Source organism: Rhodofomes roseus (assembly GCF_022264815.1).
Source record: "Rhodofomes roseus strain CIRM-BRFM 1785 chromosome Unknown C8Q71scaffold_12, whole genome shotgun sequence".
In the NCBI taxonomy this organism is placed as follows: Eukaryota; Fungi; Basidiomycota; class Agaricomycetes; order Polyporales; family Fomitopsidaceae; genus Rhodofomes; species Rhodofomes roseus.
The window spans coordinates 1-27,994 of record NW_025952968.1 but is presented as its reverse complement, the minus strand read 5'-3'; the positions used below and the strand labels follow the sequence as shown (position 1 = coordinate 27,994).

Genomic DNA, 27,994 nt, shown 5'->3' with positions numbered 1-27,994 from the left:
ACGGAGAGGTGGGGGGAATGTGGCTCGGAATGCGGCTCGGAAGTCGCAGAGGGGACAGAACAAAAGGGGCATTAACAAAGGAAAAGAAGGGAGCACCGAGAATGTACGACGTAGGAGGTAGATTCTCGCCTAACAACAGAAGTAGAGGGGAGCGAACAATATACAGACGTCAAATGTCGACGGAATGGTGTCGGTAGTCAATGGGCACAAATTCAATAGCGTCACGTAAGCGTATCATAACAAACAATGCTACAGGGATACTCATATCTGCCCAGTCCAGTGCGCACGCGATGGGATGCGACAGGATGCGACGCGCGCACCGCTCCAGCAAGATGGAAAAATATATCATCTTGGCCCAACGCCGTTTACGTTCACGGGCATGAGACCGGGTGCGGCGAGCGGGCGGGGCGCGGTGCTGGGCGTGTTCAAAATAGATAGCAAATGAGCGTTCTTTGCCGCGCGCATGGTGTTCACGGACATGAGGGGAGGGCCCGCAGAGGCAGCGTAGGCTGCGGACGGAGACAGAGGCGGACCAGACATCGGCGACAGCTGCGAGGGACCGTCGTACATCGAATACTGTGAGGGCGGGAGAACGCGCAGCGGCGCCATGGTGGCGGGTCGCGGCATTCCATTCGCGAGACCGAATGTAGTCGGACCAGCTGGAGGGGGGAAGGTGCCGAATGCAGGGCCGGGCACCCTCGGCGTTCGTGACTCCAGTCCTGGAGTCATGTAGCGTAGCTGGTCCTCGGTCAGACTAGCCTTGCGCGACGTCGGGTAGGGTAGAGGATGGAAGGCGGTGCTGGTGCGCGGACGTACTGTGAAGGGGTCGTCGTAGGGCGAGTCGAGAGGAGGCATCGCGTTAGACCCGGGATACACTGGCCCACCAACGGCAGCAGAGGAATACATGAGGGGTTCGTCGGCACGTCCGATTGCAGGCGCTGGTGGCATAGGCGGAGGCAGGCCGGAGTAGGTAGACAGGGAGTCCGGGATGGAGGGGGTCTGGCGAGCCAAGTGAGACGACAGCCTGTCCGACTCTTTCGCGACGTTCTCGAGTAACGAGATGTACTTCATCTCCTTCTGGATGTCGTGAGGGCGCGAGAGGTACGGAGAAATGTCTGCTGATGCTTTGGAGGCACGGCGGGCTCGTGACGGCCGGGGAGACAACTTCGTCTGCCCGTCTGATGTAATCGCGTGCGACGAAGGTGGGCGTTGCTGCTGAAGACCTAGGCTGCTCTCTGATGATTGAGCGTTGAGGCTGGACGTAAAGGAACCAGCAAACGACGTCGTCGTGGTGGCAGGTGGTCGAGAGCCATGTTCTGGGGCACGGGTGCTATGTTTTGCCGAGGACGCAAGGGGCGGCTCAGCAGTTCGCTGAGGCACGTTGACGGACCAGTCTGAGCGGAGGTCAGAGCTTTGGGACATGCCGACTGCAGGATGATGATGAATGAGAGGAATCGGGGGTGACAGTACTGGTTGTTTGCTGTTGATCGGCTCCATCGCAGCATTCGTGACGGAAGCTGACGCTGACAAGGACAACGAATTCAGCAAGCGGGCAAAATGAGGGTCTACTCCGTTTAAGTTCATTTCCGCCGCTTCGTCATGATGCTCTAGGTGGGAAGGGGGCTGATAATTTACGTGCGGAGCGCTGTACTGAGGTGAGGGTGTTTGCGGTTCGCCGTTGTCAGCAGACGATGACTGAGAACTTGATTCTTGCGCATGATCACCGTTGACTGGAGCATAGTTGTCCAAGTTCGCGGCGTCGTCCTCGCTGGAGGCATGTGCGTTGAGAGGGGCATGTGATGTTTGGCCATTGCGCCTCGGCAAGTTGCGTGGTTTACGATCGTGGATGAATGCTTTCAATGGGCTGGGTGCATTGTTAGCTGGCATATTTTGAAGAAAAGCTGCTACGAACCCAATGAAGGGAGATATGAGATAGAACTTCCCCGGAACGGGCTTATTACGCCTCCATGTCGGGAGATCCGCCAGCCTAAACCATTGGATTTTCTGTGATATCGGTGAGCACCGAGGCGCGGGGACGAACAATAGCAGACGTACACTGATTTCCTTGCGTGTCCTCGTTTCGAACGGGAAGTCTTCGGGGACACCAGCGACAATGTACAGAGATATCGACTGCTCCTTGATGGACAGCTCGATGACATTCTCTGGCACGATTTGGCCCTCCAGATCATATCCAGTCTCCTCCAGGACCTGGTCCCGATATGAGACGATGCCTTGTACGTATTGAGTGGCGCTCACCTCACGGACGGCACAACGAGGTCGTGGTTCTTCCTGATTAATCTTGCCCTTCGGGAAACCCCACCCTGCGGACGATTTCCAGCCTTTGACGAGTACACACTGTCCATCGGATGGCGGTTAATGATTGCGTGTGAGTGCACGACGGTGCTGGCGCATACCTTGTCCCAAGTCTCGTTCAACATGATGGCACCACAGACAGGTACTCGCGTCTTGTATTGCATAAACTTGTCAAACGCACGATCGTGATCATTTGCAAGGTGATGTAAGTGTGGACAAGTTCGGAACAGGATCTCGCAGAAGGTCTTGAGACTGTAGGACGGAAATTTTGCAGGATTCTGCTCTCTGATAAAGTCTTCGTAGTACCAATGTCTGTAAGGATGGTGAGTGAAAGACACGGAGGATGCTACAGCAATAGACGGTACATACGCTTGTTCCATCTGGAAGCACACTCGTTCAACGGACGCAAGTTCTTCGTCGGGCAAGTTCAAGACGAAACGACTTGTCGACCTTGGTCGACATCACAACACTGTATAGAGTCCCAAAACACGTACCTGGAGAGCTCCTCGAGCACTTCTTCTCGACTGAGATGCGCATATTGAACGGAAGATTGTGAGGACCCTGCAGCGGTCAAGGCGGCAGAGATCTCGGGTGATGATGATGAAGACGATGCCATGGTGAGAAATAAGGCGTAACGAGTGGTTGCAACGCCACTGTCGAATATAGGAACGGCAGGCGGACAGCGGTAATAAAGAGTGCAGTGAGTGGTACCAGTATGAGGGCCTCGTAGAGCAATGTCGGGGCTCGGGCTGTCCCTCGTCCCCCGCACAAACATTCCCAAACAGCCAGACACACGTGACATGGCCACGGCCACTACTGACAGGACTGAGGAAGTGGAACGTGAACGCATGAGCTTTGAGTTCGATGCCTCCCAAGGTCTCCCTAGGTCTCCATCTTCAGGCTTGTTCTCAATTGGCCCATTGCTGCAGTACAACGACGAAGAAGTATCCAGAAGAATCTAGCTCACGAGCTATCACGCATCGTTGACCTCCATGTCTCACAAGAGCACTAGGATGCACAACCCCGGTACTTACACTTGTAGAAGAAGCCTGTGGCGGCATTGAGGAACTCAGGCTGTCCGTAGCGAAGAATGTCGGTATTACTACAATTCTTTCGTGTTACTCACCGGTGAGTACGAAGTTTTACAATCAGGTATCTCGATGACCGTTTTAGACAGTCTCTTCTACGCCAGCCTCGCGAGCTCCATCTGTCATTGCACAGCCCACCGTGCTACGCCGCTGGTCTGCCTCTTGTGACATATGCTCATGTCTGGAGGTGGGCACTCGACTTATCAGTTGTCCTCTACGTGGCTGTCACGGATCTCATGCCGTTCGATCCCTCTACGGTATGTATGTACGCGCTGCCTTTGGGCCTATCTTACATAAAAACAAAGCGCTCCTGTACCCAGGTCACGAAGCAAGGCTGTTGCTGTCAAACTATGCTTCGCGCGGAACGTCCGAGGTCTGGGATTGGCATGAAGCCTTCAGCCTTGCTCTTGCGGAGGCAGCAGAATGAGCGGATTGAGTGATAGGTGTGTTATCTGTGCCAGGAAAGTGGTACTACTTAAGTATCTTCTCGACACTCGCCTGCCTTTGACGACCGTCCGATATTCTGGTAGCCCCTCCCCCAGGCCGCACCCTGAACACATCTACCCTCCCCCCTGTGAAGTGCTACCGTTGCCTGCGCAGACCTCCTCGTGGTCCCGGGGGGTTAGTAGTCCTTCGGGACGAAGCTAACATGCGCTATAAGGGATACGCGTCCTCACGGTCGCCGCCCCTGGATGATTTAGTCTTCTACAAAGACTCATCCGACCCTGCAAAGGGATGGAGGCAACTCCAGACTCACAAGTCAATCCCATGTGTGCCTCACGGCCCATGGTATGATAACGAACACTGGTAGACACGCCTTTCGGCTGCATCTACGACCAACCATCCCCCACAATGAAATGGGCGACGACGGGCAGGGTGGCAAAAATTACAATCTAACTGCATCCTCTCCTCACGGATCCCTATAAAGCGAGCACCCACCTAACTCCAATTAAAGTACCCGCCACCCTCCGGTTGAGGAGATTGACTATGCCCCTGTCGAGCATCCTCTCAGCGACCAGCGACCCGACGACCTCCCCGCAACTGGCGCCTAAGTGATGTCAACGGCGTCTATATTTTAAAGTTACAGCCACTGATCAGTGACTGTAACAGTCCATCCCGGACAATCCCGTTTCACCAGTTTCCTATCCGGGAAGGCTCCCATATCCAGCGAGACGCGACACACACAGGTTGCCATGCTCCATTGAGCATGGCCAGAACATGTTATAAAACGCTGTCCCCCTCGCCCCGGCCACGGGTGAGGGGCCCCAAACATACTATGTGTGAACTATGTGTGTTCCCTGACGTAAAAGAGAGAACGTCCGTGCAAGGAATGACCTGTCAGAGAAAGCGCTTGAGGATACGTAAAGACCGTCTAAAGCGCTCAGACTTTCGTTAAATTCAGGAGGTCTGAGTGAAAGGAAAGCGCTCACCGAAGGAGCCCCACAAGCCCGAGACGCACCAGTCGCCCCGGCCTGACATGCCTGCAGAGCGTAAAAAACGTTCAAAACTAGTGTTGCCGCGGCTCCGGAGTCGGAACAAGCCGGCCCCCTGTGAGCCGGCTCACAATGATGGTAAGAGCCATCAATCGATGAGCTCCTAGCGACTCATGGCGGCTCGGATCTCCGCCGTCTCGGCTTTAAGGTAGCCGGCTCAGCTCTTAAGACGCACGTGAGCTGTGGCTGACAGTTACCATATCGGGTGGGGATCTTGGCCGGGCACCAATGCATTGCTCAACCACGCATGGGACTTTTTGGACGTAAGGTACAACCCCTGTATTGGTTTTGATTGCAGCTTAGGCTTTCCTTCGACTGTAGAATCTATGGGTATCTAGACTACAAAGTATGACTATGCTGTGCCAGTAACAGTCCGGGATAAGATTGATGACTAGCTAAGCTACAACACTAGTCACAGTAACAAAATGAGTACCTCAGAATTGGCCTCCGTACTCTAGGTCTGCGTGCTCTGTGTGTAGGACTCAGGAACATTAAACTCATAAATATGAAGCTCGGCCGTGGTTGCATCGTGGAGATGCACATCCCCAGTGTACGAGGAGGTCAATCCCGAGCCGCGAGACCGGTTCCGAGGAACCCGCTGTTCAGCGCGGCACTCGGAAGCTCGGCGAGCAAGCCCCATCCCTGCACGCGTCCGTCTCCGAGGCGGTCGGGCGTAGGGATGAGGACGGCTCCGGAGACAAAGCGGCGTAGGGAGTGATGCGGATAGGAGGAGGCGGGGATGAACACGGACGTCCGGCGCGCCCCTCAGGGCCCGACACGGCGGACGTCCCGCTCAGCCAAGTTGCGGTGAATGTTCGTCGATGGAGTGGGCTAGACAGCCGACCCGGTGGTGCGGTGGAATGGCAAGCGGACGGTGGGAGTGAGTGCTCAAGGTGAGGTAAGCAGACTAACGAAACACAAGATACGGACACTTACCCACAGCGTGTTCACACGTCACCAAGTACGCGTTGACGCGAGACGCGTCTCGACTGGCGAAGACACAACAGGTCGTCTTCTGCTGAGCACGCCAGATTGTCGAAAGAGATGCCCTGCGAAACGGCACAAGGGCCGCGTCAGTGCAAGGTGAGCACAGTGGCGTGGGCGAGATGCGGGAACACACACCTGCGATCTGCTCGATTGGGTGTTGACCGGCGAGGATAGGATAGATCGTCATCCGGCGAGCGAGGCGGGTAGTCAATCCGGACGCGTTCACTGAGGATGACGGGTGCGGTGCGATGTGGAGACCGGGGGAAGTTCCTGGGCATGTTTCGACAAGCAAGATCCAGCCTGGCAGACGGGACGGGTCGTGCTGCATAGCCGGCGGCGAACGAACAGAAGGTGAGCTTTGTCTCTCGAGGTGAAGTGCAGAGCTTACCTGAGGCCTCCTTTCTCGTAGCTTCGGGCGTTTCGGCCAGTCCGGACTCAACGGATCGACATCCGGTGTGCGTGGCGAAGAGACCACGGCGTCGGAGCCTCGGAGGGTGCTTACCACTCGACGTCCGACTCCGTAGAAGACTTGCTGAGGTCTGGCATCGACTTGGCGAAGAGAATCGACGCGCGATGAGACTTGCACGTCGGCGCGCGCATCAGGTGCGGACGGATCGGGGTCGTCGAGCGAGTCATCGTCAGAGGTGGGTCATGTCATCAAGTCGCACAACGTGTCGGTCGAGTCCGCTGTCTGTGCATCGTTCGACAACCGTCGTCGGGAAAGGTCCATGCATGGTGAGTCGACCGTAACGATGTAGATGTGGGAGTGCTCACCAGCTGGCCCCTCAACACATCCTTCGATATGCTACCGTCAGTGTCTGGTGAGCGGGGTGCTACCCGCTGGTAGTTGCGCGTCGGGGGCGTGAAGCCATACGAAGCGCGGCAGGCCGCCATGCCGTCTTCCTGGTACGTAGCACTGTCGCCGCCGAGATACCGCTGATGCAAGTCACCGACGCGTGCACGCGAGCGGTGCTTTCCCATTTCAGAGCTACCCGAGAGCGTGAATCGGTCTGTGTTAACTGGGGTGCAAGGGGCGAGAGAGGAATGAGGGAGGATGTACAAGCTGTCAGTAGTGGTTAGTACGTACCTAGTGTGACATCCGTGCGACAGCGAGGCACGTCCGGTCGCGGCGAACGGCGACGCTGCTGGCATGCGGTTGCATGACAGTTGTGTCGCGAACCTCGCGTTCACGCTCGCCATTGCGTAGGATGAGGCGCGTTGTGTCGTTATTGTCGAGTGATGACGCCGCGGGATGTGAGTTGCCGGCAGGCACACCCAGCATGCCTCATCCTTGCTTTGCCCGTCCTGCCGCACTTCCCCTCTCTTTCCATCAATACTCCTTCCCTTGACATCTCCCTGTCGCGCGTATTTCATCGCTCTCCGCGCCATCTGGTGCACGCCTGCGCAGACCTCGTCGGCAACGCCATGTTTGCGTGCACGATATTTGCATGCACGTGCGAAAGAGTGGTGCGCAAGACAAAGGCGGGAAGCGCGATCCGCGCCTCACTCGCGAGCCATCCTCCGAATTCAACGGAGCGTCTGCCGCCCGTGAAGTCACCGGCGCGCTCTGGTCGTTGCGCGATCATGTGGTGTGCAGACGCAATGCGCCCCTTGACCGCGAGGAAGGAAGACACGGCGGGCGCACGCCAGCTTCTCATGTGCCGCATCTAGTGCCTTCGTCCATTCGTCCATCAACTTCCCAGACCACGCCTCCCTTGTCGACGTGCCAACGCGTGTGTCCAAGGAAGTGCGGCAGCGCATCCGTAGTGGGATCCTTCGCTGTTGCTTGCACGAAGATGTCTATGGCTACCGGAACGCCAGAGTCGTTGAGTTGGGACAAAATGTTAGCTGTACCATCGCAAGTACAAGCGGAGCATATTGAAGTGACATACCATCAGACATCGAACATAGTATGCAAATCCGGTCTTTGAAGAAGAGCATGAACGTCGAGGGGAATTCGTAACCCAGGAACCATATCTACACGGCTTGAGCCTCAGTGCCGTCCGACTGATGTCTCTATGAGCACGCACCTGCAACGCAACACAACACCCTTCCGAGTTGGCTCGTCCTGCGGGTTTGGATCGCCTGCAGGTAGAAATATAGCGTCCACGTCTGCTAGTGTGCTGTAGTCGCTCTCATTGCTTGCATTCTGCCGGCGATCGTCCTCAGAGATGTCGAGGACTTGTTTGAGGCGTCAATTGAATACAGGAGCATTCAGCTGCACAGACATGGTTCGTCTGGCTAGAACATGGCCAGCTAGGAGGGATGCGAGTGATCGCCATGGGCCGGCGATGAACTGGTTCGGCGCGTTGCGTAGCGCCTGCGCAATGCAAAGCAAGTCTTCGGGCATACACGTTTCTGTTGGCACGGCTTTGTGGAGCTGATGGGAGGCACTAGGGGGCGGCAGGTGGAAAGCTGGACGAACAAGAGAGGCTCTAGGCACGAACATACCCTACGGAATGTCCTGCCGCGACACGTCTGGTGCACGAACCTACATCGAGTCTCTCAGCATAGCTCCTCGCATGTCTCCAGTATGCACGCAACGTGGTCCGACGGCGTTCTGCGACGTGAGCGAGGCGTGAGTTGGCTGCCTCTGGGATGGTGGGCGCCGAGGTCATGTAGGCCGAGTTAGACAGCGTACACATCAGATCATGTTAAGAGACGTACCTGTACCAGTAAATACCATCCTCCGATGTTGACGAGAGGCGCGAGAGGGATGGCGGTGGCTAGCGGCGCAAGCGAGAGCGGTTGTGGGCGGTCTTGGCTGGGCTGCCACACAGAATATCGTGCTGCTCAACGTCCCGCGCACGGAACGTCTTTGGACCACTTGTGGTGGGTCAAAGCAAGTCATTTCGAGTGTTCTACGTCGTTATACGGGCGTCGGAAGGCGTGGATGATGTGCGAAAGGGCACCTGGGACGTGGGGAGGCGAGGCCGACACTCGAGCCCGAGCTCGAGCTGGTGCGAGAAGTGACGGTGCTTGCCACGCTCGGTGTCGGCGAGTGCCCGTGCGTGCAACCAAGCCTCAGTCACCGGCACCCCTCGATCGACGCCGTCTCCTGCTTACCTCGCGGGACCATTCTTCCCGTATAACTATGCCGACCAGAAGTTGGAACACGAGCAAAGAATAAGGCCCAAGGTCAGTGAGCATCATCCTGTGCGACATAATACTATGCTCACCTTGTGTAGAACCATTCCCTGCCCTCCTCTTTGCGCTGTAAGACAGCCAACAGCGCGACGGGATCTACCGTCCTCTCAAGCTCGCGCCCATGCCCTCCACCGAGCCGCGCATCGAAAGAGACAAGTCGCGCCAGGTCCCCATGCCCAGCACGTTCTCCACGCTCGCGCCCCTCGACCCGTTCAAGCCGTGCATGGAGTCGACCTCCGGCCGCGCTCGACGCCCGCACTGGACGAGTGGTCACGTCGAGGAGGACGGTGGTATTGGGCAGAGGCAAAGCGGCTTTGCGCGTCTGCGGCGACTCTGCGCTCTCTTGCCGCGCGCGATGTCGCGTCTTCAGAGCGTCGATTGCGCGCAGCAGACGATCGACCACGTCCACTGGTAGTCTGCGACCGACGGGACGCGCACATCGTTCGCGAGCGCAGGTAAGCACATTCGGATTCTGGTAGCTTGTACAAACATGAGTGGACAATGGGCCCGTTTGTAAGATACATCTTCGCAACACGTCAATGGGAGCTTGGCAACCCTCCCGCTATGCGGAGATCAGTAAGGAGCGAGGGAATGAACGTTCGAGACTTACAAACTGCTACATGCAAACGACGCATGCCGCCGATCTGCTTGGGACCCATCGCTAAATCAGCATCCAACACGAGGCGTTGGCGTCCATCCATGATGAGGGCCGGGGCGCAATGTGAGCTTGAAGACGTGCGCTGCAGAGTGAGGTTTGGCGGGGCGTGGTGGGCCGTGGATGCCGTAGTCGACTGTGCTCCAGGACAACGTGTTCCACTTGTTCACGTTCAACCCTTCAGTCGACAAACGCACGGGGATAACGATCGAGTACCTTGCTGTTGTTATGCGCCGTTACCAGAGGGGCAAGGCGTATCTTGTCGCCTTCCACGGCCGTGACTATGCACGGTCTGCGCTTGCTCGATGGTCCCTTGCTGCCGGAGTGAAGGGCGAAGCGATTGTTGGTGGGGCAGTAGAGAACAAGCAGTGGTCGAGAGCGCAGTAAGGCATTCATGACGCGGGGTGAAAAGAACAAGGGCGCGAGAGAAGTTGCAGCTGAGGGTATGTTGAGTAGACGACGATGGGCGCGAGAGAAACTGGCAGCTGATCCCTTCTCGTGGTACCTCACGCACGGCGGCTTCTACCTCCTCGACCAGCGCCGCAAGCGCATCTGCCTCCAGGACCTCAGTCACCACAACTGCATCGAGCACAACACCAGCCTCGTCCACCCCGACTTTGAGTTCCGCGATGAGTACGCGCCCATCGAGATGCACCTCCACATGTTAGAGAACCTCATGCGCTACTCCAAGGGTGGTTTCATCATGACCTCGAACGATGTCGCGCGCGTCCAAGTAGCTCGCAAGGCCGAGTACACCTTCCTCATGGACAAGATGCATGTGGAGATCGGCCGCGGCAAGATGGCCGTTGTCCTCCAGCTCTTCAACAACCTAGAGAACTACGCGCCCTCGTCGCCGTCCCCCCACTCGCCCGCCACGCACATCTGCCGGCTCATCCCTTCGCCCTTGCCGTCGCCATCCCCGCCACCGCCCGTATCGCTTCCCGGCGTGCCCAACCACATGCTCTGCGTCTTCATGCTGAAGAGTTCCTCCCCGATGGCTGGACGCCCTACCACCGCGTCGGGCTCCTGCACACCATGCGCATGGCCACGCGTCTTCGCAGATCCATATGCGCGCTCCAGCAACAAGACCGCAGACCGCAAGGCCGGGCGCACCAGGGCGAAGACCATCGACAGTGCCATCGCCGCACTTTCTCTGCGCTCACCATTGCCACCCCAGAGACCGGCGGTGCCGGCGTTGTCATTGAGATGGGCAACATCGGCGGGGAGCCCTTGGACGAGCCCGCTTTTTCGGAGGCTTGCCGATGACGCTGGACACGCCCCGGAGTACTATGACGCGCAATAGTACCCTCAGGTTGCTCACATCATCCGATGGCCTGCGCGTGCAGATGCAGATGGGCTGCCCGAGCCTGTTGCTCGTGCTCCGCCCACTCACCGGACATAGTTCTACTCGACACGTATGTAGATTGCACGAAATGATCATCGTCCTTTTGTGCTGGATGCATAGTGTGTGGAGGGCGCATCACGTCATGACCAGGTAAGTACGAATCTCAACCAAAAGAGCCCCTCGCCGGTCCCGACGATCACCCTTCCCGTGCCCGTGTCTGCGCCTGCAGAAAGGAATCACGCTTACGCCCGTCTCGCAATACAGGCGGTGCGTGGGGAGACACGCGGCGCACAAGCTATGGACCGGCTCCATGCACGCAGACGACCGAGTGTCGAACGAGAGTGCACAAATGTCGCGCCCTCGTCACGCTCGCACTGTCACGACTCGTGCTGGACAGACATGTTCGTGCTACGGAAACGCGTCGCCCAGTCGACGACACGTCAACAATGCACCGGGAAACATGCGTCGATCAGAGCGCGTCGAAACGCTCGACGACGCGTCCAGGGACGCATGCAGCACTCGCGCTGCATGTCCCCACCGCGCTGCCCAGTCCTCCATCGCCGGATCGTCGGCCACGCCTGTGGAGACGTCCGCGGCGTCCCCTGGTGCGTTCAGACCAGGCATGTGCGCGTCGCGTGCGAGAGCATGCGCTCGCCTCGCTCCGCCGTGCAACGCACCCGCCGGCCATTCGTGGGCTCGTTCATCCCGGTCGCGGACATGCAGACCGCCCAGCTGCGCAATGACCTGCACGTTCACCGAGGTCGGCAGTGTGTCCCAGCGGCATTACAGTGCGACTTACTATGCAGGCCTCCCGTTGTCCAGTGGTCTCGCTGCAGACAGCTGACCGGTATGTTCGACGTCCAAACGGGACACTCGCAGCGGCTACCCGGTTACTGTTTCCGAGAGCAATGCAATCAGTGTTGTGCTCATTCAACATTGGTGGGATAAACGGGTACTCACCACTCATCTCCACCCCTTGTTGGGTGACCAGGGCATGTCGACTGCTCGAGCTCGCTGGACGACATGCGCACATGCTGGCCGGCGTGCTGCTGGATGGCGGCCCGGCTTGTGAAAGAGATCGCGTGAGTTAAACGAAGACGTACCGGCCACAGAAAGACATGCACGCACCAGTGTTAAATCTTCTTTGAATCCACATGGTATGCGATCGTCTTCCGTCAAGTTCGTCGATGGTCGTGCTAATTTGATGGGTCTCGACTGCGAGACATTCTTGCGTTGAACAAACGCATGATGCAGTCGTCGCGCTTCCGGTATTGGACGATGCCGTGAAGTCGAGCAGCAGACGGCCATCGAGATGCTCGGCACTCGATTCTTCCTTCCAGGCTGGGAGACAGCCTGTGAGTACGTCTTGCGCCGTCATGTCAAAGCAGGACGCACCCGCATCCCAATGCTGGGGCCGGACGGCACTGGTCTTGTGCATATGCAGCGCACTGGTGCTGGATGTCAGTCAAATGGACCTGGCAGTGAGGCGTACATACAAGTTCGTGAGGTCAATGTCCGAGCTTGTCTCCTGCAATGTGAAGCGAGTGACTGGGGCTCGGGTTCATGTCGGTTGATGCACAGACGGTCCAAGTTGATTTCAAGCCACCGTCGTCTAGAGCAACTGGGGCTACACTCATGCGCAGTAGCTCGTAGCTTAAGCTGACGGCGGCATGGCGATTGAGTAGTGAGTTGCTGCTGCGATGGCCTTGAAGTTGCAACGCGAGCGGGAGGTATGTGACCACATGTTGAAGCTCGAGGGCGCGTCGGCGCGCTCGCCGTTCGTGGTCTCCCTCGCTCAGATGTCTCACGCTGGACCGCTGTCAGGGTCGCCAAAACACAAGACACCGGCTGCGGTCTCGCCAGTTCTTCGACATTCGCTCACACCGGCACACGCATCCGCTCGCCGTCTGCCTCTAGGACTCGTCCCAAGCTGGGAATTCGCCTAGCCGGAGCATAGCTCACTGGCTGCCGGTTCCGTCGCCCTGTTCGCCTACGATACGTTTAGCGTGACGAGTCCAATCGGGGACAGGTCGCATTGTGGGAGCGGGTTGCGTTCGGGGTACGTACGCACGAGACTCTTGCATGCTGTGCGGATGCTAGCACAGGTCAGGCTCACGCGAACGGACCGGACGGGCAGATGGACGCCCGACGAATTGCGAGCTCTCTTGCGTGCAAAACAGAGTGTCGAGTTGGATCGAGTCGCAGGCGTGTGGGTCTCAGTGACGGGCGGGTGCAGAACGATGTCAGTGGTGGACGGAGGAGAGGGTACCCGGTAGATGGCGCAGCGCGGTACGTTCAATACTTTCACCCGCAGATCAGGCTCACTGGGGACTGACAGTTCGGTGAGCCACCGACGCACGATCCATGACACAAACATACACGGACGCTACGGCTGTCCCGCTCACGATGGCCCGTGTTCTTGTCCGACTTCAGGTATTGCCAGGGACAGGTCCGCGCTGCTCGGCGCATGGGACGAGAAGGTGAGCAGAGGTGCTTAGCACGAATGAATATCTACTGACTCACAGTGTCATGGTTGTTGCACAGTCTGACCCGCACCGAGCATGCAACCTCCGAACTGCTCGGGCAGACTCGAATGTGCATACACGATCACACCGGCTGCAATGGTCGACGAACACAGCGGGGACCGCCTGCCAATGCATCAGCTGCGCGACGAGCTACCGGAAGACGGAGACACATACCACATATTGGGAAGCGTGGGGCTGATGTCAGACGAGAGCGCATCTACAAACCGACCGTACGCGAGTTGGATTGGGTACATAGCGTCTGCAAAGGGTGACCAGCGAGCCGGAATGGGCGCAAACGAAAGATTGCCCCTCGGTAATCCCTTGGAGCAGGTTTCAGCCACGCAGTACTACAGATGATTGTCAGTGGTGGATGAGTCATTCGCGGGCAGCAGAGGCGGCGGCGGGACTCACCAGACAAGGTCTACCCTCCGGCATATGCTAGCCTCACCTCGAGTGGGGTCGAAAGGTTCGTTGGTATTTCAACGTGTTCAATCGCTGGGATTCGAGCTCGTGCGCCGAGCAACATCACCGCACAATGAAACATCAGTTGCTGCGGCTGACACGCGAGATTAAGTTGCTTACCTTGACGCATACCCTGCTGCCCCTCAGTCCGCTAAGTTATTGGCCGGTACGTTCACGCGCCGTGCTCAAAAATTCCGCCCAGTGTTTGAAGAATTGTTGCGCGTGTCACGTAGTCAACTCGCAACACAGAATGGCTTGCTAATTGTCAAAACACGGCCCTGAGAGGCCATGGGTGTTGAGTGTACAGCGAATGTCGCACGAGAGGGCGAAGAAGGCGGTGAGGAAGTCAATCTTGTATTATAGGAAGAATTGTCAACCGTGAAGTCACCGGAATCCGTTACATAGAGTGGGATAGCTGTGACAAGGGGAAGAAGCAATGGGATGATGTGAGGATGGAACGGTACAGCAGACTAGCTACCACACAGGGTGATAGTCTCATAACATATGATGATTAGAACCCCAGCCGTTCTTCAGCCCCCCCAACCAGCTGCGCATTTCCTTATCTGTCGACAAGACCAGTGAAGCCCTAAGGCCACGGAAATGCTGGTTGAAATGAGTGATTCGAGCTGAGGGGAATACAACGAAGTCCCCGTTCTTGATGCGGAGTACAAGGCCTGGCTCATACAGGCAGAGTTCGCCTTCATCAAACTCTCCAATTGGCACGACAAGGCAGTATGCGTGATCCTTCGGGTCCCGGTGCGCCTTTGTGGCGACATTGAGGTTCACCACGAGGCTGAGGAACGGGGAGACGAGAGGTTGGTGGGATCCGGGCAGATCCTGAATATACGACGACAACACCTTTACCTCCTCCGGTAGGAAGGAAGTGAGCTAACGCGGATGTCAGTTAGATATGAATGAGGCAGTGGTAATGAACTCGCCTCCGATTCTATCCACTCGAAGAAGGCCTTGAAAACCTTCTCCATGGTCTGAAATACGTCCCCGTATCGCTCCATATCTGCGGATGGATATGGGATAAACTGCCTGTGGTTTGTCTTTCGTCCTTCCCTCTCCAGTTGTAGAGGATGCACATCGCACGGTGCATCGCTTCCCTGTAGTACTGCGTCAATGAAGTGTCTGGTTGTGCCTGGTACACAGGCTTACCTTGGTGGCATTGCGGTTGTACCACGAGAAGTGGATTGCTGGAAATTGATTGGAGTCCCCAGCAGCCCTTGAGTCGGTCTGCTTAAGGGAATCACGGTCACCAAAGCATGCCACGAGATTGCTGTACAGATCTTGTCGGAAATCTTGTGGTAGAGCAGTGTCCACGAAACATAGAAGGGAGCCGTCATCGTATTGCAGCAGAAGTCTGCCACCAGACGATCTGAGAAGAGTAGTCAGAACGCCATACAGGCTAGGACACATGCACTGCTGCCTCAAGACCTACGTTACCGTTGCCGCGTCAATACCAACGTAGGAGTGTGGGTCCCTACGTCTTCCTGAATGAAAGTGAGAGTCGAGCTGGTCGATTACCTCAGAACCCTACAATTGCGATGGATCAGAAGGGGGAGTGACTCACGGTTTCCTCTAATGAAGCAGGCTCCACAGTCCATTGAGCCCTTGCCGCTCTGCTACGTTCAAGCTCAGTCCAGGCTTCGCCAGTCCAGGCATCGCGGAGGTCGCTAGGCTTGGGCGTTGCTGCTGCAGAGAACGACATTGTTATGGTCCACGCTTGCGCCGGCGCTGCATCCTTCACAGGTGTTGCCGCAGGAACCGTTGCGTTGCTGTCGGCCATGAGGGGTGCCAGACAACCCGCCCAATAGGTCGCGTCCCGATTGCACAAGTCGAACGTACTGGTACATTGTCAGTTTCTTCCTTAGACGAGCTAGTGTTGACACTTACTTATCGAGACACGGCTTGAGAAGCTCATCGTTACCCGGGATATCTTTGAACAGAACGGCCCCGTGCAGTCGCTTGTGAAGTTGCTCTACCACAGGTATGATCCGGTTGATAACGAGGTCGCCCATGACAGTTCCTGCAAACAATGCGTCGTGAAGAATTTCTGTGAACTATATGCAGGATTCCAGACACGTACCTGGCTGCGGAGCGCGAAGCCAATTTGCTACCTCGGCTATTGCAGCTTCATTCAAACGGTTGAGTTCACTCTTCAAATTGTACGCCGACACCAGGACTAGACAGTCCACAGTACCTAGAGGGAATCAGCACGTCCCAATCAAACACCAAGAAGGATAGCCCACCTCCTGCAGCCAACACGCCACACCGAATACCGAGTCGGATCCAGTCTTGTAAGGTCCGCAATGCAGGCTTGTCGTGGGGGCACAGCTTGGCGAGGTCGTCTTTGTGAAGCTGCCTCACGGACTTCGTTCCGCCCTCGGTTTTGCTTTCTATCCTGTGCGCAGTGGAACGTCAATGAGGCTCGAGAACAAGGTGAAGAAGTCGCACCGTCGATATCTTAAGACCAGCTTGATGACCCCGATCAGAGTTGCGAAGTCCAAGGCAACTCCAGTCCGAGAGAACTGCTTGCAGCGGCCCACCTCCCTCTTCAGCCCGTCTCTCCCCAATTCCCAGTCTTTATCCGCCGTCAGCCCACCCTGGAACAAGTCGGAGGACTCTACAGCCTCCACCCATTGTTCGAGCTGCTTGTCCGCTGGCACCTGTGCGAGCATAGCTATGAACTGCCGACTGCTCGGACGGAAAGACAGAGAAGCTGTGGTCTTCTGCTTGTACTTAACACCGTTCCTTTTGCACTTCTCACCCGCGCCGCCTCTGAGTCTCATGAGTGCTTCTGCTGCTTCCTCCTCATCCCTACTCCCTCCCTCCGGCCGACTGTTGCTCTGTTCCGTCCTTGAACGCTTCGAAGGCCGACCCTCTGAAACCTCTGAAACCTCAGGCGAACAGCCGGGTTGGGGCTGACCTGTGCGCTCGCGAGTTCCGGTGCCGCGTTGTTCGAGAGGTAAGAGTGTACATTCAAGCAACGTCCTGAGCGACGCAAGTTCTGGGGGTGTAGAAGAGTGAAGAAGATGTAAGAGCGCGGAGGCCTCCGAGGTTTCTAGAGTGATGTGGTGCATGAGGAGTATGCTGAGGAGTATGCGGGTATGCTGTCGAGTGCCAGCGTTGTAAGCGCCAGCGTAGAAAGCGCCCGCGCAGAGCTCTGCGCATGACTCACGTGATCCGAGTCGCTACGCGGTGGCTCGGGAAGTCCGAGGGAAGGGGATGTGCAATTGGGGAACGCGCAATGGGAGATGCGGGACGTCAGATACTGTGGACTGCGTAAGAGAGAATATCACACTCACATGCTGGGTTTGGCGGAATTAATGAGCTCGAAGCCGTCCGACTTCTCGGTACGCGAGGCTTCGTACTTCGCAAGCTGCTAAGCACCAATGGGTATGAGCTATGCGGACAAGGGTAGGACTTATACATACGATATTCTTATGAGATAAACCAGGGACCAATGTATAGGTGGCATGACAGATGCAACTTGAACGTGCACACCCACAATCTGTCATTCACGCATTTTGCGATCTGCAGTCCAACATGTGCGTATGATCAAGCAACGATAGTACAGTACATGTTAAGCAAGACGTGCGATCCAACACAGAACAGACGGTTTCCGTGAGCCCAGACTATGCGCTCATGCCTTCAGAGGCCGACAACACAGACGGTGGATTCACGAGACGGCGAAGAGGCACACAGGGAAGACGGTGATACTGAGATACAAATGTTGAAACGTAGAAGTCCACCGCGATGCTCTCCAATCGATCGAACTCCTCTGGCTGGTCGTGTTTTGTGAGCGTGAAGAGACGGTCACGCAATGTAGAGGGGAAGTTCGGCCAGCGACTCATGATGCGGATGAACGCAGTGAGATTCCGCCCACGCTGCTGCCAGCCATCCTCGATGACGGGGGTCCAGCAGAACTTGGACTGGCCACTGCAGAACAACGCGGAGTGCCCGGTCACCGCCAATGCCTCTTGCCAAACCCCACAGACCGCCTGCTCTTGCTCCCAGCGCACCCATTCGCTGCGTTCCGCACCAACGATGAGCGCATTGAGGGCTCGCAGCTCACAGCGCCAGTTCATCTCGTTCACCTCCCAGATGACCTCCCGAGCCAATGCTCGGTCCGAAGCAGCCTGAGAGAAAGTGATGCGGTCACGTCGGAACCTCGGCCACATGTCTTCAGAGTAGGACGCTAACCCTGCGCTCGTCGCGAACAGCCTGCGAACAGCTTGCTTGTGCTCATGCCGCATGCGTGCATTCTGGTCAATCGCTGCTTCGCTCGAAGGTGTGGCAGTGGAGTCATCAACCCTGTAGTCGCCGTAGAGAGCGTGCTTCCACTCCGAGATTTTGAGGGGTCGGCCCTCGAAGTGAGGCTCGAGGAGGCGCTGTCGACAGAACATGCGTATCCGAGCGTAGTTGTGGATGTAGCGTCCCAGCTTGTCACCTGCGGACGTGAAGATGAAGGGCGGGGGGAAGTAGTAGACCGCTGCCTTGGGAGGTGGGTTGGGGAGCGGCGAGACTTGTCGGAGAGCGCGTTGCCAGTTCGGCGTGTCCGCCAAGATATCGCTCGGCGGCGACTCGTAGGCAAACGCTGCATGGAAGGGCCTCGGATGTGTGGCTCGATGTTTGCCACCTCGGCGCACCTTCTTCTGCTTCGAGCCGCTGGCGCATTGAGACTTCTCCTGCGAGGGGGGGCCCAATGGCCCCTTGTGCCGCTTGGTAGCCGGTGCTTCGGAGACAATGACATCCTCGAGCCGTGGCAAAGTTGACGAACAAAGTGTGGTGCAGACGTACAGGAGCGACGGATGCACCCACCTCGCCGGGTCTTGCTGTGTACCGTCTGCGTCATACCAGCTCTTCGGTACCTTCATTCCTACCGGCATCGAGTTCAGATCATCCGTCCATGACTTGGGACGAACAACCCTATGGATATTGATGTCGAGCCGGAATCGCTGGAGAAACCAAAAGGGGATGCCGAGGCGGAATAGAAGCTGGGCACTGGCAGCATTGCGGACAAAGGCACCGCGTACGCGCAGGGCGCGACCAATCGCGTTCGGAGTTGGGTTGGCCAGACGATGTACAACCACGGTACGATAGATACTGAGGCCGTATATCTCAAGGATGAGCCGATGGGCCATTCGGCCGGTAACTAGGACGTGGGCCCGGGTGCATGGTAAGTACTGGAGGCGATCTACAGCGTTGCGGAGCAGAATTTTCAAGTTGTTGCCAAGAGAAGAGAAGAGCGGTGGAGGATAGACATGACGATTGTGGGTGTGAGGATCTCGCCCAATATTAGGGTTATTATCTGGCGCCGCGTCGCGCGCACTCACTGCGGCCTCTGCAGCTCGCAACTTGCAGATTGCAAGTTCTGCCTGCGCCTTCAATTCCGTAAGGACTTTTGTATCCATTCGACCAAACCCGGGGGTCTCGCAGTCGTATATATCATCGAAATTGAGGGCGGTGTCGGTGAAGAAGAAAGATCCAAACCCGTCATATACGGAGTCAGCGGGTGCATCCGGGCTTCCCTTGAGTGGGATACAGGCATGATGGAAGATGGATTCGCTGAAAATCTGAGGCCAGCGGGTGTACTCCTGAGGGCCCCACAGACCGTCCGCATACGTCGTTATCTCCCTATTGGTAATGATTGGGAACTCGGGGATCCAGGACTCTGTCGGACTCGTGATGATGTTGACATGGTCATCTGCATCCGCAGCGACGACAGCATCAAACGCCGTGAGTGGTCGAGTGTCTGTCTCGATGTCAGTATGACCATACATGCAACACATGGCTCAGTATCACATACGAAGGTGGGGCGTGGGCTTGACAGTGAATTTGGACCACTGCGACGATCCTATAGCAATGTTTGCGTCCGCCATGGTGACCTGTATGACGGCCATAAATAAAGTTTGACAAAGCGGAAATGGGTGACGCACGGCGGTTAGTAGCTATGAGATGAAGCAAGGCTACCGGCTCGCAACGCAGGCCAGCTAGGGAAGCTATTAGATTACTGTGCGTAAGGGCAATGCACAGTGTCATACACACCGAGAACAAAGGAGAACAGGACCGTATTGCCTACAAAGGTCTTGATGCTTCGGTCTTGTGCAGGAGCTCGCGTCCGCTGGTGTCGAGTGGTACCGGTCTTCAGCCCCGTGCAGATAAACCGCACCAAGGCCAGAACAGAGCGCAGAGGAGGGCTCAAGCCGTCCCTGCGCGTCTGTGTCTTGAGTTGTTGCCTAGCGTTGAGAGCTGTGAGCGGAGTTGGCGAGGTGAAGGTGGAGGCGGAGGCGAAGGCAAGAAGGTAACTTAGAGTTAGAACTTAGAGGCAGCCACTGTGCGTGCGAGAGTGAACAGATCACGTGGGATCCACGTTACTCGGTCCCCGTACTCTCGCCTCCCATCCACTCCTGGTCGCCTCCTTCCTATACAACCTCGCTTTCTCTTGCTGTTGCCCTCAAGACGAGCTGTGCGCGATTGGCTTGAGCCCATCGCTTGCACGCTCGACGGTAGCTTGGTGCTCCTGGAGAGCAATCGAGCTACTCGGCCTTCCAGTGGATATCGACGACCATCTACACGCCTCAACGTCGCCGGTTCACCTACCTCCTAGGTCTGGATCCTTCCGATACTCGTCCTCTTGTTTTCACACCCGCCTTCCCTTTCACTTGTTGCTCGCCTGTGTACTCCATCGTGCGTGTGTCCGCCTGTCTGTGCGCGTGCCTACCCGTCCCGTTCGCTCACCTACCTGTCCGCGTGTTCGCTCAGCCACACATCAAATCGCCCACTCGACCGCCAACATGCTCACTGGCCTCTCTTCCGCCTACCCATCTGCCCGTCCGTCCGTCACCCATTCACTCACTCAGCCATCTACGTGTTCGCACACCCATCGGTCGAAGAACGACTTGTCAAAGCAGCTCACCGAGCTCAAGAATGAGCTCCCGAACCTCCAGGTTCAGAGGCCTGCTGGTGGCTAAGCGGCAAAGGTGACCAAGAAGTGAGTGACGACTGCTTTCCTTCGCCGACCACATGTATTGACCTGAATGTGCAGCAACACTGTCCGCAAGTCGATTGCTCGGGTCACGAGACCTCCGCGAGTTCTACGAGGACATGAAGTGTAAACCTCTTGACCTCCGCCCCAAGAAGACGCGGGCGATCCAGCGGATACTCACTCCTGTGCGTGCTATGGCATAAGTGCTATTAGTTTGTACTGACGTGGTCCTGTCGCAGCACCAGAAGAAGCAAAAGACCCTCAAGCAACGGGACAAGAACATCCACTTCCCGCTGAGGAAGTACGCGGTCAACGCAGCATGACCGTAGTGTCTGCTGTTGGACAGGGAGCGGGTTCTTCGACGTTGATTTCCACTACTGTATGCTGTACACCACCACCGATCCCCCATGCTTGCTACGCCATGTATTGTCTCATGGGATGTTCGCTCACCAACCTGTCCGTGCTTTCGCTCACTCATACGTCTGCGATACCACACACGAGACCGTCCCCCTCTACTTACTCGAGCGTCCGGCACCCGACGACCACCACGTGAGGCTCGCGCACGAGTTATACTCGTTCATGTGCAGTTTGAGCGGCGACCCACTGGCTTCATGTTGAATAAGAGGGGCCACGACCCTGCCGATTTACACTCGAAGTCCATTGCTTGCATGCTCATCGATAGTGTGGCGCTCCTGGGGAACTGTTGCGCTACTCGACCACGAAGCGGACCCAGACTCCGTTGTCGGCTGCAGCCTCACATCCGTACGGAAGGGCACACCTTCGACCGAGAGCTTGCGGAAGGGAATATCCAGTTCCAGTGTATCCCTGGTCTGCTCTTTGCGTCAGCGTCATACGCTGGGTGTCGCAGGGATCGTGACCTACCGATGCTGCCGCCGCCTCTCTTCTCCGACAATGAGCGGGATTCCTTGTTCACCACCTGCCTCCGATTGTGTTCGACCTCAAGCTCATCCTAGTCGCCGTCTTCCGCTTCCGTTTACCAGTCTCGTCGAACTGCGCATCTGATGCCTCCCGGAAGAATAGCACGTCATGAACCTTGGGGTGAATGTGAATGGCGATAAGGAGTTCATGATCGCAAGGCTGGAAGAAGAGATGCTTGACGTTGGCAGTTGCTGAAGAGGGTGTCTATGACAGATGGTCAACATGTCAATGGTATGTTTAGATGGGCTCTACGTACTGACTTTCTGAGATCTCACTGGCAACTGGAATTCAGATTGTTTTGGTCAATTTCGACCTCATCCCGAAGCTGCTTGCCATCCAGCTCCCAGCTCTGGTCAAATGAACACTTCGGGCAGCTTCGTGGGTTGACCGCCTTCGATCTCGAGGAGAGTCCTGCCCAACGACCTTCTTCCGCTGCTGGCGCTTGTTTGAGCGCCCGCGCAGCGGTCTGCGCACTCACGTGACTCCATACGGTCGCTCATGCTCCTCGACGCCAGCCGGCGAACACCTCCCCCAGTCTGCCTACCTCTCTAGTCCGCCTACATCCCTAGTCCGCCTACCTTTCCATGGAACCACTGCTGGAGTAGCTGGAGTATGGCAGCCCCACCACCACCGGAACCTCCCCCAGCTGACCTCACCATCTGTGTGCCGACATCATGCGTACGAGTCTCAACACCATCTTTTCCCAGTCTATGTCTCCGCTAATGCCCAGGGAAAGGAATATTTGTCCCAGGCGACCGGTGGTGCGGTGGTCGGACGGCTGAGAAGGCCTTCTATCCTACGGCTACACGGCTACATTGCCTCCCTCTTTCCATTCCCACAAAAACACACCATTTTCCGGCATGGCGAGGTTCTGTAAGGGTGGAACACATGTCACCAGGTGTGGATAGTCCAACGGAAGCTGGCTGCTTCGCCGTTGACAGAACCTGCCCATGGAACGGCGCATCTTTGCTGCGCTCAGGTGCGTCCAGCCCCATAGCTCCGCTCAGCTTCCCCATTGACAGAACCTGCAGACCCCAGCTCGATGTACACGTATTGAGAATGATTCTTTTCTTCCACATGATGCTTCACTCTCCGTGTACATAGAACGGCGCATCTTTACTCCGCTCAGGTGCGTCCAGCCCCATAGCTCCCCTCGGCTTCCCCATTGACCGAACCCTTGGTCTGCAGGCTCCAGCTTTCTTGTACACGTACTGAGGGACACGCTGCTCCGTTCCGTCAACATGATTTCTGGGATGAGCTTGACAAGGAGGCAGCGGGCGTCGGTGCAACACTATATAACATAGGCGGGTACAGGTACGCTGTTTCCCTCATCCTCCTGCTAAACCATGCCGGCTAAACGCAAGGGAACTGTGAAGACACGCAAGGTCCCCGCCGCCCCACCGCCTGACCTCCCTCAGCCTCCTGCAGCCGCGGACGACCATGCAGGCGAAACCTTTGACATCCACGTTCACAGCGACGAAGAGCAGCCCGTGCCTACTGTCCAGGCCCCCGTAGCCAGGAGGGGCAAATCACGCCTGCGGAAGGCTGACGCTCACGATGGGGTCATCATGCGTTATAGGTCGGATCTCCTAGCTCTAAATGAAGTCCCGCCCTCCACGAATGTGTCGGAGAAGACGGCCCCTGCTGACCTTCTTCCGTTCTTCGACTACGTGGATGTCCCAGTTCCTGGGTGGACGGAGAAGGATGACTGGGAAGAAGCTAAGAAGATAATGATGGCCGTCTGCTCGCTGTGCGAGTGAGTCTGATTGCCTTGTTTATGCGTATGATATGTTCATCAGAATGACACAGGAAGGCGCAGGCCAAGGCCAAGGCCGATAACCTCCCTTGGGATGGCCGCAGCTATTACTACGGAGGTCTCACTGGCTCAGAAAACCTTCGCAGGCATGTCGACAACTATCACCGTGAGGAGTACGTGAAGCACGTCGAGGAGAAAGATATCCCCAATCAGCTGGGGAGCTATAAGGACATGCGAGCTGCTCTCGAACAAGCCACCGCCAAGGGACCACGTATCATCTTCAGTCAAGAGTTGTTTGAGCGATATCTAGTTGACTTCATTGTCGCGCACGACCAGGTGAGGTTTGGTGATTCGTTTACATCCCAAGTTAATGGCTGATAAATGCAGCCCATCAACATCGTCGAGAACCCTGAGTTTCGAAGACTTCTCTTGCTCTGCAGGCCGGATATGACGGATGACGACATCCCTCATCGTACGAAGGTGACGACCCTCGTCATGGCCAACTTCAAGAAGCAGCTGGAGAGCCTGAAGGTGGAATTGGCCGTACGTCCCTTTCCTACTACATACACAACAGCAACTAAAGTGTGTACTAGGACGCTGCGGGGGAGATCTCGTTTACCAGCGATGTATGGGATACCAAGGCTCGTAGGTCGTACATGGCGGTTACGGCTCATTGGATCACTTCGGACATTGTGATGCAATCGGCTGTCATTGGGTTTGCCAGAGTCTACGGTCGTCATCAGGGGACGAACTTGGCGACGGTTCTGACCCGCGTTATTGATCGAGTTGGCATCATGAAGAAAGTGAGTCATTCTGTTACATAGAACTCAACGGTTCTAATTCTTCTCCCTGCAGGTTGGAAAGTTCACCATGGACAGCGCGGCGAACAACGGCACTATGCTGACGCAGTTCGGCAACGAACTGGTGCTCAAGGCCCCCGATACCACCTTTGACGACGTGAACTCCAACGTGCACTGCCTGGACCATACCATCAACACATGCAGCCAGGCCTTCATCAAAAACATCGGTGCTCTGGCTCCCGACGATGGCAGGGATGGCGATGATGTCGAGGATGGAGACAACAATGCGGGCGGCGACGAGGGCAACCCTGGCCCTCCGCCTGCGCCTGGCGGTCCTCCGCCTGCGCCCGGGGGCGGTCCTCCTGCCCCTGGCGATCCACCTATGCTCGACCTTGACGCGCATGTCATCCCAGGCATCAGGAACATTGTTCGCTCCATCCGCTCCTCCCCTCTTCGCAGAGATGCTTGGGACGAGACCATTCGCACTGGGAATGCAAACGGGCGGTTCCTTCCTCACCTCCGAGAGGTGCAGCTGATACTGGATGTTCGCACGAGATGGGGCAGTACCTACGAGATGCTCATACGCTTTCTCGAGATGAGACCTGTAAGTCCTTTCCGTCTTCTTACATCATGCCTCACTGATTCTCTATCACAGGCGTACCTTCTGTTCCGCAATCAGAGCGACGAGTACTACGCTTTGTACCCGATGTTCACGCTTGAACAGGCTAGTTATGTATCGAGTGTGACTGCCCTGCTCAAGGTACCTTACGAACAACTGTTGTATACTTCACGACACTAGATACTTATGCAATGTCTACTTGCTCGCATATCTTGCAGATTCCATACAGAGCACATTTGGCTCTGTCCGCCCACAACATCCCTCTACTGGCCGACGTCATCCCAGCAATTGAGAGGTTTCAGACCGAGTGGGAGACGGCCCTGGGGATGCCAGATCTAGCTAGCTTCCATGAAGCAATACGTGCCGGTCTAGCCAAGGCCACGAAGTACTATAACATCATGGACAAGACCGACAGCTACGTCCTGTGTATGTGTAAGTAAAGTCGATGTTCTTCTCGACTCACTGCTCATCTCCATCACGTTTACATCATAGTTGTACACCCCAAGTATCGTTTTGAGCACATCAAGGAATACTGGGGCGAAGGATTTGACGAGAGGGCGGAGGCCTTGATCAAGCGGAAGGCATGTTTCATTAACCCTACCGAGATTCATGCCTGATCAAAGTACCCTCAGATGAGACTTTACGCTGCGAAGTATCAGCTGTACGTCCCGTCGGGGCCATCATCTCACCCAGCGGGTACAGGCCAAAGTTCCACTCCTCAAGGTCTGAGAAGCATGCAGGAGCTTTCGGATACGTTGGCAAGGGCAGCAAGGAAGACCATCCAGCCGTTGGCGAAGTCCACTGGGTCGCCGACAACTGTTGATGAGGAATACAACGTATGGATGGCTCATGGAGTGGAACCTGAGCACAGCGACGTGCTTGGATACTGGAGGGTAGGTGATTGAGCTACATGTTACCATTGTACCACAAGCTGAAGCCCGCGCAGAACAAGACCGTCCAGACAACCTTCCCAGTGTTGTTCCGCATCGCTATGGACTATTTGCCTGTCCAGGCGACGTCTGTACCCAGTGAGCGCGCCTTCTCCTCAAGCGCAGAGACAGACACACCTCGTCGGAACCGCCTGGGCCCGACCCTCATGGAAGCCACACAGGTTTCCAAGTACCTCGTCAAGCGCGACCGCCTCTCGTTCACGTCTCATATGGAGCACATGCCGTCGGACGAGTAGTGGCCTACTGTAACCATACCATCGCCGTGTACTTGTATTCTACCACTCACCTCATATCATTGCTTGTCCCCTCGTCTTGTCCTTGTCGTCCTTGTCTGGTCTCATCTCATCTCATTGTGTCGAGTCTTCCCATGGCATTTCGTCATAACCTTCAGGGCCTCCTGATGCTCAGTAAGGTCTCAAACAAGCGAACATTTGTGTATATGCTAATATGGCCCTATCCGGCAACGTCTCAGTGTCACATGATGTGGTTCAGGTTGAAACTTCTGAGCTTCCGAAGGCAATCGCCATCTATCAGCTCTGACTTGGCTTCAACCGTGAACGCTGCATCTCAAGGTGCATGTAAGTAGTTCATATCTCTTGCTGAAGATCCATGTTGTGCTGATTGTAGTCTCAGTCTCGCGTTGTGCATCATTACAAGCGAACTCTTCATTGGTAAGCGCCTGTGGTAACTGTAGCGACCTTTACGCTTAATCCCTGCGGATCTGAGATTGACACATTGGTATGGACGAACAACGCACGCCTTCATATGACGTGGGTCCTATTGGGGGGCGTTTCCAACTGGGAAGGCTAATCGGACGGGGCGCTTTCGGTGAGTATGTGTAACTTTGAATTGCCTGTGACCTTAGGCTGATGGATACAAGGTCTCGTATACGCTGCTGTTGACCTGGACACTGGAGGCCAGGTTGCAATGAAGCTGGAGCATCGCAGCTTCCTTGAGCAGCTACATAATGAGAAGGAGGTGTATGAGGAGTTGCAACGTCGAAATGGTGGCTCTCAAATGAAGGGGTTTCCGATGATACAATGGTTTGGACAAGAGGGAAATCTCAACGTCCTTGCCATGGACATGCTGGGGCTGTCGCTGGAAGCCCTCTTCAACTCGTGCGGGAGAAGATTTACTTACAAGACAACACTGCTCATAGGGTGCGAGGTTGTAAGTTTTGTTCGTAAGTATGCGTGCAGCGCGTATCTCATTCACAATAATCCAGCTTGACAGGCTACAGACTCTCCATGCGTGTGGCTATGTCCACCGTGATCTGAAGCCACAGAACCTCCTCATAGGCTCTCTGGACCACAAACACTCGGTGCATCTCATTGACTTTGGCATGGCTCAACGGTTTGCCGACCTCATCACAGGCAAGCACCTTCGATACCACGATGGTTTCGATATGCTGGGGACAGCCTGCTACGCCTCAATCAATGCTCACCGGGGTGTAACTCAAACACGACGCGATGACCTCATCTCATTGTCCTACATCCTCATGTATTTCCTTCGTGGTTCACTTCCCTGGTCAGAGCACACAGCGTCTAGTAAGCCTGGGGCCAATGCGCGGCTGGCTAAGGCTAAGGCAAAGGTCCCACGTCTATACAAGGACCTTCCGTCTGAACTCACCACGGTTGTGGATTACGCCGCCCGGCTCGCCTTCGACGAGACACCTGACTACGACTACATCCGGAACATGTTTGAACTTGGCCTGATCAGGAATGGCTTTCATCGGAGCTCCAAGTATGACTGGGAGATGTCTCCTGCAGAGCTGGGCCATAGAGTGTACGTCTGCCTCGCCATTATTGTACACAAGACTAGAAATTGACAAATAATTGCCAGATTACGATCACACACTCAATCAAACCTTCTAGCAGAGGGCTGCTGAGGGTGTCTCACACTGTGAGGAAAGGTGTTCTGA

General features: G+C 56.1%; 6 protein-coding genes across 6 annotated transcripts; 3 read left to right on the top strand and 3 right to left on the bottom strand.

Moving 5' to 3' along the window:
• Positions 1 to 345: 345 nt before the first annotated feature.
• C8Q71DRAFT_858395 (pyrophosphatase DCP2) lies at positions 346 to 2,929 on the bottom strand (the record flags this gene model as incomplete). The annotated part of the gene is made up of 7 exons (XM_047927514.1): positions 346 to 1,864; positions 1,913 to 2,004; positions 2,056 to 2,208; positions 2,257 to 2,355; positions 2,415 to 2,625; positions 2,683 to 2,754; positions 2,808 to 2,929. 7 exons carry the CDS (start codon positions 2,927 to 2,929, stop codon positions 346 to 348), a joined length of 2,268 nt encoding a protein of 755 aa, XP_047777910.1.
• Positions 2,930 to 9,149: 6,220 nt separating this feature from the next.
• On the top strand, positions 9,150 to 10,949 carry C8Q71DRAFT_869085 (uncharacterized protein; the record flags this gene model as incomplete). The annotated part of the gene is made up of 4 exons (XM_047928313.1): positions 9,150 to 9,318; positions 9,868 to 10,066; positions 10,140 to 10,816; positions 10,861 to 10,949. The coding sequence occupies 4 exons, from the start codon at positions 9,150 to 9,152 to the stop codon at positions 10,947 to 10,949; spliced, it is 1,134 nt and encodes a 377-aa protein (XP_047777909.1).
• Positions 10,950 to 13,555: 2,606 nt separating this feature from the next.
• Positions 13,556 to 16,699, bottom strand: C8Q71DRAFT_858393 (uncharacterized protein; the record flags this gene model as incomplete). Its single annotated transcript, XM_047927513.1, has 11 exons — positions 13,556 to 13,676; positions 13,728 to 13,900; positions 14,655 to 14,903; positions 14,990 to 15,124; positions 15,177 to 15,396; positions 15,460 to 15,554; positions 15,592 to 15,865; positions 15,915 to 16,047; positions 16,108 to 16,221; positions 16,271 to 16,422; positions 16,476 to 16,699. The coding sequence occupies 11 exons, from the start codon at positions 16,697 to 16,699 to the stop codon at positions 13,556 to 13,558; spliced, it is 1,890 nt and encodes a 629-aa protein (XP_047777908.1).
• A 957-nt stretch (positions 16,700 to 17,656) lies between these two features.
• Positions 17,657 to 19,804, bottom strand: C8Q71DRAFT_709339 (uncharacterized protein; the record flags this gene model as incomplete). Its single annotated transcript, XM_047920675.1, has 2 exons — positions 17,657 to 19,308; positions 19,354 to 19,804. 2 exons carry the CDS (start codon positions 19,802 to 19,804, stop codon positions 17,657 to 17,659), a joined length of 2,103 nt encoding a protein of 700 aa, XP_047777907.1.
• A 1,014-nt stretch (positions 19,805 to 20,818) lies between these two features.
• C8Q71DRAFT_869082 (uncharacterized protein) lies at positions 20,819 to 21,332 on the top strand (the record flags this gene model as incomplete). The annotated part of the gene is made up of 3 exons (XM_047928312.1): positions 20,819 to 20,987; positions 21,070 to 21,194; positions 21,249 to 21,332. The coding sequence occupies 3 exons, from the start codon at positions 20,819 to 20,821 to the stop codon at positions 21,330 to 21,332; spliced, it is 378 nt and encodes a 125-aa protein (XP_047777906.1).
• Positions 21,333 to 26,813: 5,481 nt separating this feature from the next.
• On the top strand, positions 26,814 to 27,901 carry C8Q71DRAFT_709775 (casein kinase I delta; the record flags this gene model as incomplete). Its single annotated transcript, XM_047920703.1, has 3 exons — positions 26,814 to 26,901; positions 26,954 to 27,243; positions 27,299 to 27,901. 3 exons carry the CDS (start codon positions 26,814 to 26,816, stop codon positions 27,899 to 27,901), a joined length of 981 nt encoding a protein of 326 aa, XP_047777905.1.
• Between the last annotated feature and the right edge of the window lie 93 nt (positions 27,902 to 27,994).